Source organism: Thunnus thynnus, chromosome 8, assembly GCF_963924715.1.
Source record: "Thunnus thynnus chromosome 8, fThuThy2.1, whole genome shotgun sequence".
NCBI classification, from domain to species: domain Eukaryota; kingdom Metazoa; phylum Chordata; class Actinopteri; order Scombriformes; family Scombridae; genus Thunnus; species Thunnus thynnus.
Genome location: NC_089524.1, coordinates 12,339,346 through 12,361,166, shown reverse-complemented (window position 1 = coordinate 12,361,166; position 21,821 = coordinate 12,339,346). Strand labels below are relative to the sequence as shown.

Genomic DNA, 21,821 nt, shown 5'->3' with positions numbered 1-21,821 from the left:
AATATTGCATTTCAAATGTTTCATGGACATATGGACCTGCAAATTCAGGGTTCAAATTCATACATGCATACATGTTTTGTTTTGTTTTACATAAGGACTTAATCATTTGCAATATGTATCATGGACCATCCTTCATATATGTGAAACTCATGAAACTCATCTGTGGACGCTGCATGACCTATGTGCTAGAAATCATTGTACATTTTGGCAAATGTGTCGCTATTTTCATCTGCATAGTAAGTGAGTAATGTTTGATAGCTGTTAATAAGTTTTTGAAGAATAAGCTATCAAAGAATGTAAATTATTGTTTAAATATTGTTACATATGGACTGATTAATCAGATAAAATACAGGCTTTTCTTTTAAAAGGACCAGGAGAAGCTCCTTTCCGTTTAAGGAGACTGAAATACCAAATATTCTGTAGAATAACAGTGATCACTGAAGTAACAACTATTCATTTATTCAGCTGTTTTTAGATGCACTTCGATATAGACTTAAATGAACTTGAGCATGACTCGTACCGCGCAGGTTATATGTATTTGCAGTACACAAGACTGTTAAGTTTGGTGTCTAAAACTGTCAGTACAACTTTCAAACATGTGATGGCACCCCGACCTCCCACACCCAGAGTTCTCACATCTGGTTGGATGCTTTGAACTGGTTACATGCCTGCTTGAGTAGAACTTCTGCTAATTCTGCCCCTAAATAGTACAGAGCACGCAGTCTGGAATATGCACACCCACCTACCCAGCTTGGCTTCATCAATGGTGGTGAAAACTAATTTGAATTGCTATTTCAGGTTCATTTTCCAGACACGTGCGCTGCTCTGAGCTGGTGAGAGGCACCTGGGGGAACGTCGACGTGTACTGAAATTGATGACCTAAGAAATGCTGTTCTAATCAGCTGATTGCTTTTCAACTCATTATCATTTTCCAGTATTGTTTCATTTACAACTCAGCAAGACTCCCACCAAGCATCCACACCCCTCCTTCTGTCAAGGCATATGGGCCCGTGAACCAAGGCGCTCGGATCAGTGCTGTCTAGGAAGAGCTTTTCCTCAGCTCAGAACAATGAGCAAAGTGATACTCCACAGATATCAGAGCATGGGGTATATCACCAGTACCTTCATGTAGGCAGATGTGTAGTTTGTACATGTATGTTAACTCCAAGGCTTTTATACAGATCCTGTCTAAAAGAAAACACTGAGAGCATGATTGAACTGAGAAATTACTGCATGCTGTGCACATGTACACAAACACACACATACACTGAGTCTCAGTGCTTATGTCAGAGGGGAGGCAGTTTGTTCGTATACTGTCTGTATACAGAGAAAAGAGAGACAGCATCAATAATGTAGCATCTTGACTCCGGGAGTCCACAAAGTCCAATTAATCTCAAAGCCAAAGGAACAAAGGCTTCGCTATTTGACAAACAGGACATGCTGTAGTTTGCTCTGCCCTGACTCAGACTTGATAAGCAGAAAAGATCCAGAAAAGAAATGTTAGGGGGGCTTAGTAAAGGAGAGTAAAACACCAAAGGTGGCTATAAGGGATCTTCAAAGGGAACGTCCTGACTATTTTCAGCTCCTCTGACATTTCACTGCCTCAGACAGGCCCACCTTAGCTCTGCACTCCATCTGAAAACACACCTTTTACCTTCAGTCAAAACTGCCCCAGTCTTACCAGACTCCAGTGAAATTTGACTCAGTTCACCTAAACTGAGATCGCTACAGCGTGCTACACATTCTGAAGAGCATATATATATATATATATATATATATATATATATACATATATTATATTCTTGTCTGTGAATACTTCTGCTTGTGAATGAAAATGCAGTCTGTGGGCTTTATACTCAATATTTTATCAATAAGTTGTCTAGTTATTCATATGCAATTTGTTGAAAAATGGTAATTATCAATCAGTCTTACAGGAACTCTCCTTCCTTTTGGGAATTATGCTTGTTTTGTGCCATTGTGTCCACATGGAAAAAAAACAGAGCCCTCTCATTCATATGAATAGGGTCAGTCTGGCTGTGCAGTGGGTGTGCCAGAACAGAGGGCTCAGGCAAAAAAATATGAAACAGGTTCAACATTTGCTGCAGCACAAACAAAGCCTCATGGCAAGGTGCTACACTGGACAATCATCACATACATGCAAGCGCACATTCCCGTTGGATTACTTTAAAAAAATGTCTTAATTCTCACAATCTTTACCTCACAATCATCTTGACAAAAGATAAAATAGCTGCCACTCTGACAACGTTCCAGAGTTGTTAAGTCCTGTCTGTGAATATTATAAACTGTTGTGGTGACTTTTTTAAAAAAATTTGTCCATGTTTTGAGAAATCATTGTCTGAAATTTCCGCACCTGCCCTGAAACAAGGAGGTAAATGGTTTCTAGAAAGACACGTTTCTACTAAACTTCTTAAATTAAATTATTCAATCGTGTGAGCAGCACAAACAAAATCCCAATTTCCTCCATTGTATTTGGGTGTACGCTGAAATCGCAGAGACAAATATCGCAAAACCTGAACAAATAAAACAAAAACTATTTGCATGGCTAGATAACACCAGCAAGAAATGGGTAAATGTGTTTCTTTGCACATTTGTACTTTGTAATTTGGGTGTGATGACCGTTTAAACAAGGTTAGCTCAAATACTGGATCTATCTCACACTGGGTTTCATTGCAAACAAGCATATAAGGTATTCTAAAACTGATTTAAGCCCTAATATGACATAGAAAAGTTATTCCACAGGATGAATAGTAGTGATTAATGGCATTGGAGGCTTACAGGTCTATATCTGAGGGCATCTCGGTAGGATCCAAACAGAGCGGCCTGTGCTCTCAGGAAGGCCCTCGCCACACCACTTCCTGTTGCTGTTGACTGCTTCTTCAGCTTGCTCTTCAGAGAGGACACCTGGTGGAGAACATAAAAGAGAGAATGTGGGAGAGAAAGAGAGAGACACAGAGTCAGAAAGAGAGAGAGAGATAGGAGGGAGGGAGGAAAAGGAGCGATGGAGGGGTAAAAGTTAAATTATCACCTCTGAAATTGGTGGAGGAAACAGCTAGCCTATTCTGGGTGTGAAGTATCACATTTGCAGGTCATCTCAAAAAAGGAAAGAAAAGAAAGGGAAAAAGCTTCAGCCTTCCCTCTAAGCTTATCTGTTGTGCTGCTGGGAGCACCTGCTGCTTTGCTAATTGAGCAGAGGACGGGGGGCAGCGAGAGGGAGGGGACAGAAGAGAGGAAATAGAAACTCGCATCCTTGCTCTTCCTCTCTCACCCTCTCTCTCCAGGATGCCACCCCCGCTCTCCTCCCCATCACCTTTTTTGCTTTTCGCCTCTCCCTCCATTTCTTACTCTCCTACTTGTTCTTTCCAGTCCTCCTGTTTCTCCCCTCCCCCTGTTGGCTCTCCCAGACTCCCTCTAGAAAGGGACTCTTGACATAAAATGTCTTTAATTATTTTCCCCTCTCCTGGCTCTGTCTCCAGGACTCCAGGCGAGAGTGGAGGAGCAGCAGGCCCGAGCTTGTTTTAGGATGACAAAAGATTCACCCCGGCCACTGGGCCCTGGGGAGTCTGGGAAGGAAGTTGTCAAGAGGCTCTCCTCACCTGCTCAGCAGTAGTCTGACTGTGGTGGCAGAGCGAAGAGGCAGAGATAGCGAGGGACTGCTGCTCTCTGTGTGGGCTGTGCCAACTTAGCACAAAAGCACAACGTTTGATTGAGTTGCACAGGAGGTCTAGATTACTGTAATGCAGTTTGGTGTGGGCTGTTAGCAAAAGCACGGGCTAGAAGCATGATTTTAAAAGTAAAAAACCTACAAGTTTAACATTTAACCTCTATTGATAAAAAGTAGATTAATTGTAATTCTTCACTGAGAACTTTGCATTGTTTTATTTCACATTCTATAGTGTATACCAACACATAATAGACTACAAATGCTCGGATCAATGCTTAGTCGTTCTATCCAGAACTCAGAGAAGGGTCGCCTACAGAACTGTGGCTGGTAAGGATTTGGTGTATTGCTCACGGGCACTACAGCAGAGCAGATTAAACCAACGCTCTCTGGGTACACCACTCTGCTGCTTGAATACGGGATGAGAAAACTGACTACACATGCAGACCTGAAAAAGTGTGTGTGAAACAACAGTAAATTAACATTTTTAGTTAGCAGTCTGCCTTTTACATTTAACAGTGTGCTACATATTTTACCAGTCCATTCAATCACCCCTTAATACAGTGCAACATTTTGTGGTGTAGACTCTTTACACATTTATAATTATTTCCATATATCAGTATTATTAGTCTTAATGCTGCCATTGATAGCAGCAGTATTTGCAGGCAGGAAAAGAAAGAAGAGATAAAAGCAGAACATTTGATGTTCTGTCTACCATTAAATTACCCCATGCTCTTCTGCATTATAATACAATTTTGATCAGGTCTATTTCAATCAGAGGTGGCCAAATATATCATGCTGTGAAGCTGTAGCGATACGGGGATATTGCGGTCTGGTGTCTGCAATTAGCCTATCAGGAAAACTTCAGGGAGGAGAAGCAAAGCGTTTGCAAAAGCTCATACAGAGGACAGGCAGAAAGAAACAGAGAGAGAAAGAAAGGGAACCAACAGAGAGAGAGACGGAGAGAGTGGCAGTCTTAAACTGGGACAAAGACAAAACGAACAGTGTTGATTCCTCTCCCCTGGGCTTTCTCACTCTCCACAACATCCCCGTGCTGCCATTGCAAATGCTCCAAGGCATCAAACAGAAAGTTTATCACGGTTAAATTAACAAGTGTCATCTCCATATTCACTCACTGTGCTAAATGCTTTTATGTTTATGTAAAGCCCTTTCTAGAATTAATATTTCATGTTTATGTGCATTTTCACTGATTTTTTTCATCCTTGCAAATCATTAAACTGTCTTTTTTTTCGAGGGGAGAATCAAAGCGAACACAATGTCAGTCTAACTGGGGGAGGCATACCCCAAAGACTGTCAGAGAAGATGGGATAGCTGAGTTTACTCTGCACACAGAGTTCTGTACAGCAGCTTTGAACGGGTGAGAGCACTGCAGTGGCAAACACTTTTTAATGAGGTGGGGACACAATCACTTGTGTTTTGTTTCTCAGTGCTGGAGAAAAATGGGTGATAAAGCGATAAGTTCAAAGTTTCACATTTATTCATGAGATTAGGCATGATGAAAAATATTTTTCTTAAGTCACATGTGGAGATTAATTAAATTATCACATATCACAAATATATTAGCAAGTGCATGACAAATACCAGAATATAGGTTTTGCTAAGAGAAAAGCAAAGCACAGTCAACAGTGCCTTCCTTCACATATCAGACACAAAAAATAAATGTGTGTTTAGTAATTGGATTTTGAATATGGCGCCTACGCCACAATCATCAGGTATGCCTCCACGGTAATGGTTCTGTCAAACTAATTAACTTCTACAGTTTGAGTGAAGCTAACGAGATGCGTACAGGCATCAGAGGAAGGCCAGGCTCTACAGGTGATAACCCTATTTGGCAGTGACATTTTTTAGTGTAAAGTCACAGTGGCGGTGATGAGATCAAAGGCAGAGAGTCCCCCATTGGGTCCAATTAGAACTATAGCATTGTACAGGGAAGGGGTGGCAGGAGGAGAGAGGGGAGTGGGTGGTTAGGGGAAGAGAAAGAAAAAAAAACTGTTGAGTTATGATATTCATAATCTATGCAGAGAGGCCTTTCCAGTACAGGTCTTCTCCCCATAGCTGTGATCTTTTCAATTTACATCAAGGGAAGATGGTCGGGGATGAAAGCGGGGCATCCAAGGCGCACAGCCCACAGAGGGCAGACATGGGGCCTCATTAAGGCCCAGCCCAGCCAGCCCCAAACAGGGTTTGAAGTGCGTCACATAAAGAGCATGGGGTCAAAGGTCAGACATAGAACAGATCTCCATTTAACTCTCCAGCTGGAGATGGTAATTAGCAGGTGCAATGATGATCCCTGCCTGACTGTAAGGGATGATACCACTGTAGGTGACACCAGGCATCTGTGTGAGTGTGTGTGTGTGTGTGTGTGTGTGTGTGTGAGTGTGTGTCTGTGCATGTGTACGCTGAGACAACACGGCGCCTCGATTGCATTGATACGTTCACAAACATCTGGGATACAAACTCATATCACACTATAATGCATGTGTATACATAAACTGCAGGTACTATATACAGAACCAGTCAACAAACTTTCTCATTGAAGTGAATGGGAAGGTGTGTCCAAACTTCTGACGGGTACTCTGTAATACATTTACACCTATACAAGCTTTTGGAGAATCTCAGAATGAAAACCTTTTGTTATGGTGAGCTTTGACACATCTCACTGTTTGTAGGAGATGAAGCAGACTACAACTGCCACTGTACCTTTCTAAAACTTAACCTGACAAAATGTTTCATCCTTTTATTTTTTACATGACAACAAGTAACATTTCTATACAATGATGCCACTTTAAATGCCTTTTATAGTAAGACAAAAAAACATATGAAACCTGTTTACTGCTGTTAACGAACTATTAGACAATTCATTAACTTCTACTGTCAGTTAATAACCAATAAACAAAACATTGAAAGAACCTTTTAAGAGCCTGGCTAACAATATTACATTTACTATTTAAGAAATTAAAAAATGGGTAAATGAAAGAAAAGGAAGTTGCACACAAACCTCTAAATATATATTTAGAATTTTCCACTAAATTTTCACTAGAGCATTAAAAAAAACCCTCCCAAATAACGACCCTGACACTTGTCTGTTGTTAAAAAAATAAAAAATAAAAAGTTGGGTTTTCTTCTCACAAAAAAAGAATGTTTTGTTTAAGATTCTGTCCAGGGAAAGAAAGCCATGGGGACGCAATTAAAGAACTACAAAGAAAAAAAATAGTTATGAAAATCTCCCACTTTCTTTTGATGTGCTGCAGTCTGAACTGTACACACACACACACACACACACACACACACACACACACACAAGTGCATGCAAACACACACACACACACACACACACAAATCTGAACAAAGACACACAGGGAACCGGCAAGTGTTCTCACACATGCACACAAATGCATATACACAATGAGCGTGCAACTCTTTAAAATTCATTAATTCATTCAATTTAAAATAAATATGACATATTTTATGATATTTTTAAAATAACCTCTGGTTTCAGACTTACACAGAAACTGCACAATAACGGGGATATTACTTAGGCTGATGGGGTGGAGTTAAATATCATTTCTCATATTTTATCACATAAGATCACTAACTACTAGCCTTTGGTAGGATAGCAAAAATAACTGTTGAATATTAAATTAGCAAAGTGACTAGATAAAATAAATATGAAAAAAGACAAGAATAGTTCAACCATTAATGCATGTAGGGAGACATTTAATTATTAGTCATACAGTATGTTGATCTGCTGTTAAGTTCATGCAATACAATACATTACTCAGGCAAAATGAAAAAGAGTGAGAAAGCAAGGGGGAGAAGGGGTCTGTGTGAGTGTGTGTGTGTGTGTGTATGTGTGTGTGTGTGTGTTTTAATAGGGCTATCTCATTGCCATGAGATTCTCCCCGGTGTGGGGTTACTTTGTCAAGCTGACCTCTTATAGCAGCTGAGCGGCTGAGTTTTGCATACATAATTAACTACAGCTAAATGTCATCTCTCACTTCAATAACTAACGCAGTGGGTGATGCTGCTCTCCCTTTTTGACTTCTAATCCAGAGCGAACCGCCGGCAGAACGACTATGTGAAAATGAAGTGCAGCTTTTAAACTCCGCATGAGTAAATGAAGGGCTGGTAACACTGCAGAGAAGAAGAAGTGTGTGCACAGTTCAGAGTCATTTAAAACAATCGTAACCTGGAATATAATGTTTCAAATGAACAGATGTTGACATTTTGCAGTTGGTAAAATGAGAGACTCTACAACAAGAACAACAACAACAAAAAAAAAAAAATCAAATACTTTGTTTGGAGCTTGTTGTTGGACGCTGAGGATCGTTAGTAGTGTATAGTATGTAACTGAGGTGGAGCAACCACATTCCCAGCATTGAGCTAACATGTAGTTAGTACAGCATGTGAGGGGGGCTTTACTGTAGGCGGCTCCGCTATACTGAGGAGACAACAGTGAAATAAGACACGTCTAAGCTGAAAATGGGGGAATCTGGTGGACAAACTCAAAATCTGTGAGTAGCAAAAGTTTACTCCTGAACTAGATCTCTCATTAATTCTTAGTCATTGATGAACATTCCTGGCCGACAATGTGTAGATGTCTGTGTGTGTGTGTGTGTGTGTGTGTGTGTGTCTGTGCATCTGCATGTGTGTGTGTGTGTGTGTGTGTGTGTGTGTTTGCCTGCTGTCAGCTGTACTGTGTTGTAGATGATGATGTAGATGTTGTTTTCTGCGAGCGTCGGAAACTGAACACCAAATTAAAGCCGCGATGTTTGATTAAGTGTGCCAGGTGATCTCAGGAGAGGCGTGCAGACACAACCTCAACCCCCTCATTCATTTGTAAACCTCCAAATGCAGGCTTGAAATACAGGAAGTAGGAGTGTACGCTGTAAATTTCCCCCTTGATTGGGAATACAAATGATCAAATGTATGAAGGCTAGGAATGTATGGGTACACGGTGTCAGCAAAGTAGCGAGAGGCAGAGAGGAGGAGAATAGAAGGAATTAGGCTGTGATGTGAGAGAGAGCATCTGAAAATAAAGATGTAAGCTGCATTGTAGCACCTCACCTTGAATAGGTGGCACAGAAAGAATAATACATGAAAAAATTCTTCCGTCATTGGTTTGAGATCAATTGCTGGGATCAAATAAAAATCTGATTCAGTCACATATTGTTTGTTTTCAGAATTAACAGACTCCTAATTTGCTATTCTTGGATACTTTTAATGACTAGCGCGGTAAACAGCTCAACCAACCAAAAGCCAATTATAACTTTATCAGCACAATGTCTGCGCCGAAGAGGAACTGTGTATCTCAGAAAAAGAAACGAAAATACCTTGATCTTCCAAGGAAAATCTACTGCTTTTTTATTGAATATTTCCTTTCAGTGTGCTTGTCAACACATTGATTTTACTGACACAAGCACAGTCTCCCTGAGATTAATATGGTTTATTACTGCATATAAAATATTGAAACTTTCAGTTTAACTCAAGAAATCTTATAATGTGAAAAATCCTGCTAAAAATATACGATGTAAAATAAAAATACATATGTATATATTTCTATAATAATATCATAATGTTTTTTCTAAAATAAGTCACAAAAGAAAAACAAAAAGTAAATAAAGCAACAAAAAAAGTTCTTGATCTGCATTATTTTTCATACAAAAGGTACTATAAATATACAGGTTAAAAATTAAAATGTTCAGATTGACTTTCAATAAATATAAGAGCATGTTACAACAAAAAAATGAAGGAGAAAAAAAATCGAGAGATTGATGTCAATTTATACTGTCAGAACGAGACAAATCCAGAACAAAAGCCCGATCAGTCTTAGCCCTTTGATATGCCTTTCCAATTTCAAGAAACGTCAAAAAGTATTTTCACACAATTGTTGCATCCTCTTTTGACCCGTCACCAATCACTCTCTTATTCAGATCTTTCCTTTTTTTTTTGCCAAACGGAACCGCTACTGGCATGGTAGCATTTGTAATAGTCAATAAATCTAAAATATTATGTGTGAAATTGCGGGAAAAGACCATTAAGGGGCGGGCACTAGTGGAGCCGGTGTAGGGGTCCTGTCTGAAAGGGGGCGGCTAATTCAGGACAACTGTGAACTCTGAACCTGCTAAAAGCACGGCCACTGGTCAGCCGAGCCACGTAATAGAGTCCACATGTGCTCACAGCCTGCGTTGCCGTAATTAGAGGGATCTCGAAAGGTTTGCTTAAATCAACATCAGAGTGCTTTGTTTTCCCTCTTAGTTAGACTTGAAATATGCACTAAAATTGCCTGTGGCCTTTACCTTTTAATCCATTTCATGCTTTATATATTCATACAAAGTGATGCTGGGCTTTTTAAGTGAGAATAATCATTACTTCATAGGTCTCAGGGCTTCGGTTTCACACTGAATAAAGTCTGAGTGTTAAGTAGCCAGTGTAACAGTGAGAATTAGAGAGAAATGAAGGGTGGTTTTAATAGCTCAGAAACAACGCGTGGCAGCTCAGCCCAGGCAGAGAATCACTCAGCATTAATCAAGATTTCAGGCCTCTGTTTGACTGCACAATGCCTCAAACATCTCTTTGTGTGCAAACACAAACATCAAATGCCATGTGGCATGTCCTCATCACTAACAAGCAAACTAACAAGAGACCTGGAATTCCACTCAATTAGTACCTGCTCGCTTCCTTATTAATCTACTAGCCCCGGTGAAAAGATAAGAGGAGACAGGGAAAAAATGAATAGGAATAAAAACAACAACAACAATTTGTTACAATAAATATATTAATGCTGGTGTAGTTTCAGTTTCAGGTGGTGTAATTTGACATGATATGCGGGCTATGTTCTGTCATTAGTCAGGAAAAATGGTGAGTAGGGGATCAAAGCAAAAAGGCTCTGAGCCTGCCACTTAATTTATCACACGGCAAAGACAAAGGCTTTTCTCTCTGCTTCTGTCGCTTTTCAAAAGCCCTGACTCCTTTTTATGACAAACTCAGTTTGCAATTTAATTTAGGGCTTGAGTCCCTGGGTGCAGAAAGCAAGCAGGCAGGAAGTGAGAAGAAGGTAGTGTAGCCAGACAGGCACACAGGCAAAGAAGCATGAGAAGCAAACAGCGGGTGCAAGAAACGTCCAGGCTGGCGGTAAGTACTGTGAGAGAGACAAGAAGGCAGACAGGTGTCATGAAGCTGGAGCAGCCAGGCAGTAAGGCAGGCAATAAGGCCGGAAAGAAAACAGGGGGAAAAAAAGTAGGCAGGAAATTGTATAAAATGTACAGGTAGTAAAGAGGTATTCATGCACACTAGCAGTCGTAGTACGTTGAGCAGTGCTAATTCAGGAGAACCAGAAAAGTGTGGGAGTGTGAGCACTCCTGGAGTCTGCTGGGCAGTGGATTGAATTATATACTGCTGGTACAGCAGGAGTCCGGTAGGCGGTGGAATCTGAGTATATACTGTTAGCAGCGTGGGTAATAGTGCATCCGCAGCCTCAGCGGGGCCTCGGTACCTCACAGAGGAGCTTTAATACACACCGCCTGAAAAACAGCTAAACAAACAGATTCCTGCTTCGACAAAGACAGGGAAGACAAGCATGTGTATTGTTTGTGTGCGTGCGTGTGTATGTGTGTGTGTGTGTGTGTGTGTGAGAGAGAGAATGTGTATAAATGTGCAAGTGACCCTGACGCCGGTCAGTGCTACAGGAAGCATCACCACGGCGTCAGTGCTCCATTAATTAAAGAGACGATGCGCTGGCAGGTGGCTTCACTGCCCACACTGGTAATTGGCCCCCTTCTTCCCACTCTCTCCCCCTAGAAAATCACCCATCTCTGCCTTTTCTTTTCTTTTCTCTGCCTTGTTCCCTCCTCCTATCTCTCGTTCTCAGAAACGTGCCAGTGGGCAGGCAGAAATGCAAGACTTTGTGAAATAATGATTAGAATGGATGGAGATGAAGGGATGGGAGTTGCACATTTTCCCACAAGCCTCTGATGGTCGGGGAATGCTGTTCTCCTTCAAGCGTCATGCGACGCGACGGGAGTTTACTTTAGACAGCCACAATCTAAGGAGCCAGTGCTGCAGTCATTAATGATGTGGGGATGGGACAGAGCTATACTTTGACAAGTTTCTTCATGTGTATGTGTTTGTCTGTGTGTGTGTGTGTGTGTGTGTTTTTGTGTGCGCGTGGGTGCAAGTGTATCTGAGTGAGTATATGAGAAGGCAGGAAAATGTGTGTTTATGCAAGTGAGACTCGGCATAAAAGAGGAAAAAATGAACCTTCTGTGTGTCATGTGTAATGAGACGATAAAGGTTGAGAAGCTCTGAAAGGTGTGTGTGTGTGTGTGTGTGTGTCGTACCACGTCACTGGGAAGGTTGTGCAGGTCATCAAAGGGACTCTCCAAGGTGTTTGTGTCCACATTCAGAATGACCACATCCTCCAGCGACCGACTACGAACTCTCTGAAAGAGGAAATGTCCAGTATCATCATCAGTGCTGTCACAGTAATTCAAAACAAATCTGATCACTATTTCACAATATTGCACAAATCTCCACCTTTAAATATCTTAAAATGTTGAATTTAAATTATTGAGATATTAACAAGTAAAAATATGTTCTGTTTTTGTATAATGAATTTGATGCTGATTCTTGACTAAAATGAGAACCAGCAATATTTCATACAATATTTAAGTTTTCATACAGTATTTGTTTTTTTGGTATATTATACCCCATAGCAATTCATCCATTTTTAAAATCCTGTATGTTTGATATATGTTGAAAAATAAAGACAATATCATCTGATGATTAATTAATAAAACATTAATCCAAGTTAATATTTTAAATGTTAAGTTTTGCCCAGGTGTTTGACTGCACAGCAAAGAAAGTCATTGCTGCCCTGAAGCCCCGGGAAAGAGAAAACACAGCGGTCATCACACTTCTTTACGATTAATGATGAAAAATAGCATGTAGGAAAAAAAAAAAAAATATTAGAACATCTTTACTGTAACACACACCCGCTCAAAAAAATGAAGAATGGCACTGAGAGGGAACATTTTGGATAGCGAAAACATTTTCCTCAGCACCAAAACCTCATGCATCAACAACAACACAGTGATGCTGTGCTGTGCTGTGTGCATCCTGATGGCGACAAATTCAACAATTATTTCAGTGTGGAGCAGGATGCAGGCAGGTGTGGGGGGGGTGGGGGGTGGGGGGGGAGGAGGCAGCATAGTGTGTGAATTTCTAGTTTGTCACTTTTGTGACAGCCTGTGCAGTGGAGGCTCACATGCTGATCTGGACTAATTATGTAGTGGCGGAAAGGGGGTCTGTCTCGGATGCAGAGTGTGATAAATACTGCCACTGCCGCAACTGTCAGACAAATATCACGCACACACACACACACACACACACACACACACGTACAATTACACGCGCACACAGACAAACACTTACATACTAACACATACACACAAGTGCAAATGTGCGCGTGTTTGCAACTTGCATTCACACAAAACAGCAGTGCTGGTGACGGCTTGCCCCCCAACCAACACACAGGTTTTCAACAATGAAGTAGAAAAGCTCTTTGTTTGCAGATGCTTTTTCTGCCTTTCTCTCTCTGTCTTTTGTACTTCTGGTTAAGAATGCACACAAGCAAGAGAGGGAGATAAAGAGGAAAACACAGTCAGTCAGTTTTTTTGATTCAGTGTGTTGGAGGTGTCAAAATTTGCCTTGTAGAAATTTCAAATATTTTACATCGAAATTAAGAGCACGATTTACTAAACCGGGTATGGCATCAGCTGACCATATACACGGAGGCAAAAAACTATGACGATGTACAGTATAATTTACTGCATCCTCACTTAATGTAAGTTGTTTTATTTAAAGAAAATTCACTGGATCACAGGACCCCTCATATTCATAATATATTGTATATCTGATGCAAATTAGAGAACATCAACATTTAACTTTTTGCAGCGGCATATATAATTATGCATATACAGTATAACAATGCATAATTATAAACATCCACTTTCGTACGCGTACACATACTGACGGATTAAGTAACATACCTCCAGCAGACTAAGGTGAACTCCCACAAAGTATGGCATGGGGGCACTGTGGATGGAGAGATGAAAACAAATCTGTTAGCAATCAATATCAGATGGTTACATGCAGGAAATAAAAACTTTTGTAGGCTACACCCTTATAGCACATTTTACAAATCTACCTGAAAAAGTTAAAAAGCTTAATGGCTGCTGAGGGTAAAATTATTCAATTACTATTACTACTACTATTACTATTGATAATCTTTCAAGTTATTTATCAAAAAATATCAAAAAACAACAGCTTATTAAATGTTTCCTCTGTTTTATATAAATGTAAATTGTCCTTAGGGTTTATGAGTTTGTGAAAGACATGACCTGTGATATAACTTGTGACTGCAATTTGTCATTTTTAACATCTCACAAACTAAATCATTGATTTAAAAAAAAACAACCCAAAAACAATCAGCACACCATTCAGCAATGACAAAAAACAGTAAAAAATCTAATAAAGATACCAGCTATATTAAAAGTAAAATATATTTTACCAGCTGCTAGAAATTCTGTAACAAATGTTGAAATGCAACAGATGTGCATTAGATGTATTGAAAATATACAGAACTGTATATTTTGATTTGGCTGTGCATGTCATAACAAACATAAGCAAAAAAAAAACGATCATCATCAATATGTTGTTTTTAAACCCAATTATATTACAGTGTTTGAAGGGCAGGGCTGCTGAACATTATTTCCCAGAGAACCAGCATCACTCTCAAAATGGGAAACACTATTAGATTAACTGGTGTGTGTAGCAAGGAAACTGATCTGGTGCTACCACACAGACAAGTTCTGTCTTAATTCTGCCTCCAATGAGTAGTTTTAGTTTTCAGTCACTGATTTGTGCTTTAAACTGTTAATGAATTACAATTTAAAGTATTTCCATACATTCAGTCAAAAACAAGATCATCTACCAGTAAGCATTAATCTATCAGGAAAAATGTATAAATACTAATGGTTCTTACTACTACAACCTAAAGTATTATGAAGACAAAAACAATTAATAACAACAATGAATCATTCTGCAGGACATTTAAAAGGAGTTTTTCCTCTTGCAAAATGGATGATCAGTGACTATTTTTCTACTGGTAGTTTCAGAAAGTAATGAACTTGGGATACTAAAAAACTAAAAAGCTTAAGTGTCATATGTTTTCTTTTTACATAAAACCCAATGTTTTGTATGGTTATTATCATGTCATTCTTATTTTATGTTCTATTTATCTTCATATTGAAAATTCATGTTGAATCATAAAGTATGTTTCTTCTTTAATGATTGTCAGCCCATCCCACCAAGATGCATAAAATCAAAAGTCAAATAATATAAACCATTTTTATGATGACATTTACAGAGGCAGCAATAATTGGATAGATTTGGGTCAGAGTATTCCTGGCCAGAATGATTCAGAAGCCACAGGCTTGTAATCAACTTAGTGCAAAAGAAAAACAAACAGCAGGCCTGTAAGGTCTGCGTCGCTGTTTTCTCCGTTTCATGAATATACAGTACTCACTTCCACCAACATTTACACAGATAGAGACATGCTGCACAAATACACACACCAGCATATTCAGCGACTCAAATGTACTGTACATACACACACATATCATCTAATATAATTAAGTTATCTAGTGCATGGAGGACACCCCTGTGATTAAATAAGATAATGATGAGTCTTCACAGAGTGTTGAAAATCACATTTTACTGTCAGTGATGAATAGCTTCTTAAAGCTGATGTGTCCCTCATGGTAAAGCACTGTACTGTATGAGCTATCAGCACTGATTCGACAAAAAACAGCTCCTTTTACGTAAGCCGACTTCCCCGCTGTGTGTTTTTTTTTTTTTTCCTTTAAATATGTACAGATCTGAAGTTGACCTGAACACATGTAGATTTGAAGATGAGATGTTACTTCTGCTCTCCATTCAGTTTCGCTCAAGTCCATTCAGATTTGTTGGACTTATGTTGGATGGGTGGTAATGAACCCCTGAGAGGGCTAAGATGATGAGAGAGTGGTGCTAGCACTGGCATGAAATATGGAGCAAGGTGATCCGGGGCCGTTCATTATGTTGAGGGGCCACACAGGAGAAGGAGACGCACCATGAGAGGAATTGTGAGAACAACTCGAAGAGCGGGTGGGAAAATGTGTGAACATGTGTGTCTGCACTTTTACACCGAGGTTTTAGCGGCAGAGCTCGGTGCATAACCGGAACACATGGCATAATGTGTGTGTTTACGTGTCAACGTGTCAGGTGTGTGTGTAAGTGTGCATGTGTGTGTGTCAGGAGGTGGCTGGAAAATTAGAGGAAGGAAGAGAGAAAGTGGCAGAAGAGAAGAAGGGGAGGTGTAAACATTTATTACGATGATAGTGACGTGTGTGTGTGTGTGTGTTCATACTGTATATGTCAATGTGTACTTGTACGTGTGTGTGTGTGTGTTTCAGAGGTGGTCGGCCTTACCAGCAGTAGTCCAGAAGATGCGGGGGCAGTACAGGGATGAAGATGTGCTGCCAGTACAAAGGAAAGAGCAAAGCAGCCGCACCATGGACACATGCAGTTAACTACAGAGAGAGAAAAAGACGGGAGGACAAACTCAGCATAACTTATCATGGCGACACAAAAACTAAGAAAAGACAAAAATGCCTTTCCACACTGTATGTTCACTGGTCGTTTCACATTTTTAAACTCAAAGTTTGTTTGATTTCACTTTCAAGAACTGCGCCAAAGAAAGAACAGCATCAAGAAGAAAAAAGAATAAAATAAATTTGAACTAAATACGTTGCTTTTCTTCTTTCTAATAAATTTCCATAACTTATTCAACTATATTTCTACACTGCTAGGCTCTACAGATAAGCAAAACCCTCTTTCCATCCAAACAATATCCCGTTAATATCCTGTGTAAAAAAAAAAAAAAAAAAAGAAGTGTGATCAAGGTTACTGCTGTTGTGAAGGTTTTTGTTGATGTGTCGATATACTACATGTTTGATTTCAAGGAGTTACCCTTTAATATGGATCACAATCAAACAATGTCAGCAAGAACATTGTACACTGACATGTCTGGTGCTGCTGTGATGAACACACAACTTGCAAGCTATTGTTGAAGGAAAAGAGAAGAAGAGTGAAAAGCTGGAGATCAACCAGCTGACAGCAGCCTGTCTTTAACCTCATAACAGGAGCACAGCAAAGGAGAGAAAAAGGAAAAGAGGTGAGAAGAAAAAGTATTAAACGTCAGCAGTTGCTTTTGGTGGGTTATCTCTGCATGAGTTCTGACACTATTGTGCATGATTTTAGGAAGTGTATGATTAATCGTTAATTAATTTAATGTGCAGAATTGAGCCAATTTTGAACACAAGAAATTAAACAAAGCTCGGTGTTCATAATAAACTGCTTTTCAATTCAATGTCAAAGTAAGAATTGTGCTCCGACCTGCACAAATACAATAAAAGGAGCCAAAAAGATTACTGACAGTAACCATAAAAATCTAAATTATCTCAACCACTATGACTAGGATATTAGGGTGAAAAATATGGAATAATTAACCTCTTTTTTTTTTAACAAATAATGAGAAGAAATCACATGAAGATGACATCCCTTTTCAAAGGAGCTCACTACATTGTCAAACTACCACTGCACATAAAATTAAAGTCATTGTCTTCCATTGTCTTAAAGCCAGCATCCCCCTCTTGACATCCCATCTCATGAAAACTCAGCTATAGTAATGACCTGCAACACACGCACACACACGCACGCATACACACACACACACACACGGCAGGAGAAAGAGGCGTTAGCTCATCCCCCAGATTAAAATAACATGATTAAATATGGAAAGAGAACAGAGGTCTGAGGGGCTCCTGCGGGACTTCATTAGGGCAAATTGCCAAAGAATGAAACATGAGTTAGCCAAGAGAGACTGCGGGCTAGGCCAATACCGCCGGGACCCCGGAGCAGCAGCCGCTGTTATACTGCTGCAGCTTCACAGTCAATGTGTGAAGCGGACACACACTATCACACACACAACTACCAGGAGACCCCCTGCTCACTGACACACAAAGTGTCACAATTGACCGGCCAAAAGCGGGCGAGCTTGGCGGCTGAAAACCACCGCTGCCAGAGAAAGAGAAAGAGGGCCCCACCCCTCACAATCTACCCTAACATCAAGCCTGGACATCTGAAAAGCTCACAACAGAAAGTGTGTGTGTGTGTGTGTCTGTTTGTGTGTGTGTTTGTGTGTCAGTTCATGTGCCTCCCTCCCTGCATGTTTGTTTTAACTGCATTCATTTTTCATATCGGCTGGAAAAAAAAGCAATGATCTTTTTTTATTGTCTCCGTGAAATCTCTCACACACCCAGTCCCACAATAGTTAGGACTTAATCAACATTTAATTGGTGTCTTGCTCTGTGTATCTGAATATGCATATTTCCACTGCCTGCCGTCTTCAAATAAAACACAACAATGCCACGCTCCTGTCAGGATTAATTCCCTGGCAAACAGTTTGTTTTTTTGTTAATTCTGAGAGTAAATCAATGCTATGAATATTAATGTGTGAAAGTGAAGCACTTGGTGGAAGAGCTACTATCAAAATCATCACACCCTTCTCCCTTTTCCAAAGCGATGACGGTAAGGGGCCATTAAATTGTGATGAAGAGAGGTCAGCAATCTGGCTGTGGGTATACATACACACATACATACACATGTGACACGCGTGCACACACACACACACACACACACACTAAGCGGAGAGCCAACAGGCGAGTGTATTCCTCCTCTGGGAGTGCGAGACAAGCCCCAGCCATTCGCTGGTACCAGGAGGTAATGGCACAGAACACCTCGCTAACCAACTCCAATTATCTCCACCAGGCCTCAAGGTGAGCCCCCCAACTGGCATGATTTACTCTCAGGTTGAAAGGGAAAACAGGAGTCTCTCTCTCTGCTTCTCTTCTTCTCAGGCCGGGTGGCTGTCTTGGGGGAGTTGCCTGAGAGTGGAGGGGGGTTACTGAAACTAAGATAATGATTTATAAAGCAAATCTAGATTTTTGTTTTCTTTTATTTGCTATCTCCAAAGCGATGGATGTGGCAGTGAGCCCGAGATAAGGTAACTTGGTGAGAACTCCAGAGGAATAGTTCACATATTTGCCTCTCTAATTCACCTTAATACAAATCCCTGTGTCCTTGTTCAGATTTTACAGGGAATGAGGCAAAAAGTAAAAAGAAGATAAATTGGAGAAAAGAGAATTCGCACCCCTCTTTTTTTTTTCTTCATTTAGAAAGGGGGGGCTTCACATGAGAGTGGGTCATAAGAGGCTAAGGCTGATAAAATATTTGCCAGGCTGATAAATAATAGATGAGTGGAGCCAAATGGCTTACACGCTCCACAAAAGACCTGGGTGCTTAATATTCCATTCAATGGAGAATCACAGATACAGTCCCCAAGAACAAATACAGGATTAGGTGCTGGGTCCAGTCCTCAGGGACCAGGGCTCTGCCCGGTAATGAGGGGCTGCCTGCCTCTCACACTGTGTGTGTGTGTGTGTGTGTGTGTGTGTGTGTGTATGTGTGTGTGTTCCCTTCCCTCTGAGAGAAGCTAACCGATTATACAGCGACAGCCTGCTTCAAAAAGCAGTCAAGGTCTTTGGTTCTGCCCTGAGAGCTTTCTTAGTGCGCTGTAGCTGAGACAGAAAGTGTCCACACTAACACTGGTTTTTCCAGATCCATTGAATGGGACTAAATAAAAGGAGAGACAGAAAGAGAGAGAGAGACAGAGAGATATAAATACAAGAAAGAGAGGGAGTCAAAGTGGGAGAAGAAGGAAGAATGAATTTGCATTGCAGCTTTGAAGTAGGTAGCATTCCACCTAAGCTAGAGGTCACACGCCAGTGTTGTCAATTACAGTGTCTAGGTGTGAGTCACTTGCTGTTTTCCAAGTCTATACCTCTAACTAATTGTATACAGAATGTAATATATATTGAATGTCTCAGTAGGCTGTTCTTGCAGTTAGTATACAAAAAATAACATACTAACAGGAAATGATGCAATACACGCAAAGACAAACATTAATCAAACTGTGACTTTGGAACGTCACTAACAAGTAAATCTCACAAGTTGACATCAAAATGCTTTTGCACAGATTTAACAGCTGTTTTACCACTTCACCATGTGCAATTTGTTTTAATATTTTCTAGTTGTGAGCAGCTGAAGTTTTTCTTCAGTTCTTGATGAACTGAAGAAGCCTTTCAGGTGAGAGGAGAAACATCTTCAAGAATCTAAAGCAAGTCCAGCTGTCCTTGACTTAGCCCTTCTGGATATCGAAATTCAAGCATTTTTTAGTATGCATAATGACTTTAATACTTAATTTGGTCACTTTTCAGGTGTGACCACACTACATACCAAAAATCCTGCTTAGAATAAATAGGTGGTATGGAACCGGGATGCACCAAAAAGCAGAATTATGACACAACTGGCAAAGAAATTGTTAATTACAGGTGGGCAGCTACCCTAACTCATCTGGCAGCTCACAAGCCATCAAACAGCTCTCTTTATTTATAGATTGTGTTATTCAAAATACCTGCATGAGTAGCTACATAACCCTTCAACAGTGAGATTTCCTTAAAGAGCTGGAGCCACCGGGGACTTCAGATCTTCTCAACACTGCAGATTCTGTCAGTAAGTGGTGTGTTTTCCACCCACTCCATTCCTCTTTACCTGAATAACTGGACATGTTTAAGTGAAAAGGGAAAAAAAAAAGGCTACTGTGGGGGCCAACAAACACAGCTTTCACAGATTTAACATCTTTCACATATAAAAGGGTAATACAGTGGAGATTAAGCCATTTTTCTAGAACCAAAACTCATTCCCTCTGCTTACATAGTCTTAGTTGAAAGAACTTATTGCAAATGTTAAATTAAAGTGAGTGCAGAGTGCGAGACAAATAGCTCCTGCTGCAGGCGATGTAATTCAATTTGACAGGAGGAATGGTATCAACAGTCGCTCTTGACCTCCTCACACCAGCCTCAAACGCTCATTTCCCCTCTACTAGATTTTCCTTGCAACTCTGTCCCCACCCACTCTCCAAATTCAATCCTCCCTCCTCCGTTCCGTGCCTCATTTTCATCCCATTTCTTCATTTCTTATTCTGTTTTCCTCCTCTCCTCCTGCTGTCCTTCTGTCCGTTGCCACCTCTCCCTCGTTTCTCAGGCTGGTTTATCGCGGTGTTAGCCTTTCCTTCTCCCCTCCTCTGCATAGAGTAAGTCACCAATTACCCACGCTTTTGCTTTTCCCTCTGTTGACAAACACCGGTGTCAGGCCCGGCACGACGCAGGTGTGCCATGAACAAGTAGGTGGCACGGGGAGAGAGAGAGATAGGGCACACAGGACGCCGTGGGTAACAGCTAACGCCAGGCCTCCCACACATGCACACGCAATCACTGACTCTCTTGCAGGAAGACATAAGGCATAAGGCACAAACACCTGTGAGTGCAGAAGACAGATGCATGCAAAAAAAAGGACACAGACACCCACGACATGCACATATGCACATTCGTGGTCACGGCGGCACGACACACACACACGTTAACTCAAACACATGGCATGAGGCTGAGATAAGTCTATTGAGGGCAAGGAGGGGAAGGAGGGGGGGAGAGGATGTCCCGATGTTCTGCAGATGCCCGACAACAGAAAGACACATTAAGACACCCAGTAAGAGGGAAGCAAAGTCAAGAGAGAAAGAGAGGTGTAGCCAGAGTGAGTGAGAGACAGATGGACAGAAAATCATATGTCAGAGAAGAAGAATAACTAAGATAGAGAGAAAGTAGAGAGACAGAAAGAAGTCAGGAAAAGAGAGGAGAGGAACAACAGAGGAAAAAGCAGGAAACAGAGAGACAGCTGGCACTCTAGGGCATGGTGGATGGATAGCTCCTTGTTAGCATAGGCCTGACAGGCTGATGAGACGGCTGCTGTCAGCCGGTGCTAGGGCCAGGCTGTGTGAATTTGGGCGATAGGCCGGGCAGAGGCTGGGCTCGAGAGCTGGGGGGCCTCGGCAGATGAAAGACGT

The 21,821-nt window shown here is 40.8% G+C and overlaps 1 protein-coding gene and 1 long non-coding RNA gene across 3 annotated transcripts in view; one reads left to right on the top strand and one right to left on the bottom strand.

Moving 5' to 3' along the window:
* dennd1b (DENN/MADD domain containing 1B) overlaps nt 1–21,821 on the bottom strand; it is a 108,458-nt gene that overhangs the window by 29,928 nt on the left and 56,709 nt on the right. For both annotated transcript variants that reach the window (XM_067596544.1, XM_067596546.1), the window contains 4 exons: nt 16,232–16,332; nt 13,750–13,795; nt 12,040–12,141; nt 2,797–2,922 (listed from right to left, as the gene is read on the bottom strand). In XM_067596544.1, coding sequence (XP_067452645.1) covers nt 2,797–2,922; nt 12,040–12,141; nt 13,750–13,795; nt 16,232–16,332 — 375 coding nt within the window. The remainder of the gene's footprint in view (nt 1–2,796; nt 2,923–12,039; nt 12,142–13,749; nt 13,796–16,231; nt 16,333–21,821) is intronic.
* On the top strand, nt 7,478–16,693 carry LOC137187566 (uncharacterized). The gene is made up of 2 exons (XR_010929237.1): nt 7,478–8,214; nt 16,216–16,693. It is a non-coding gene; the product is annotated as an uncharacterized lncRNA (long non-coding RNA).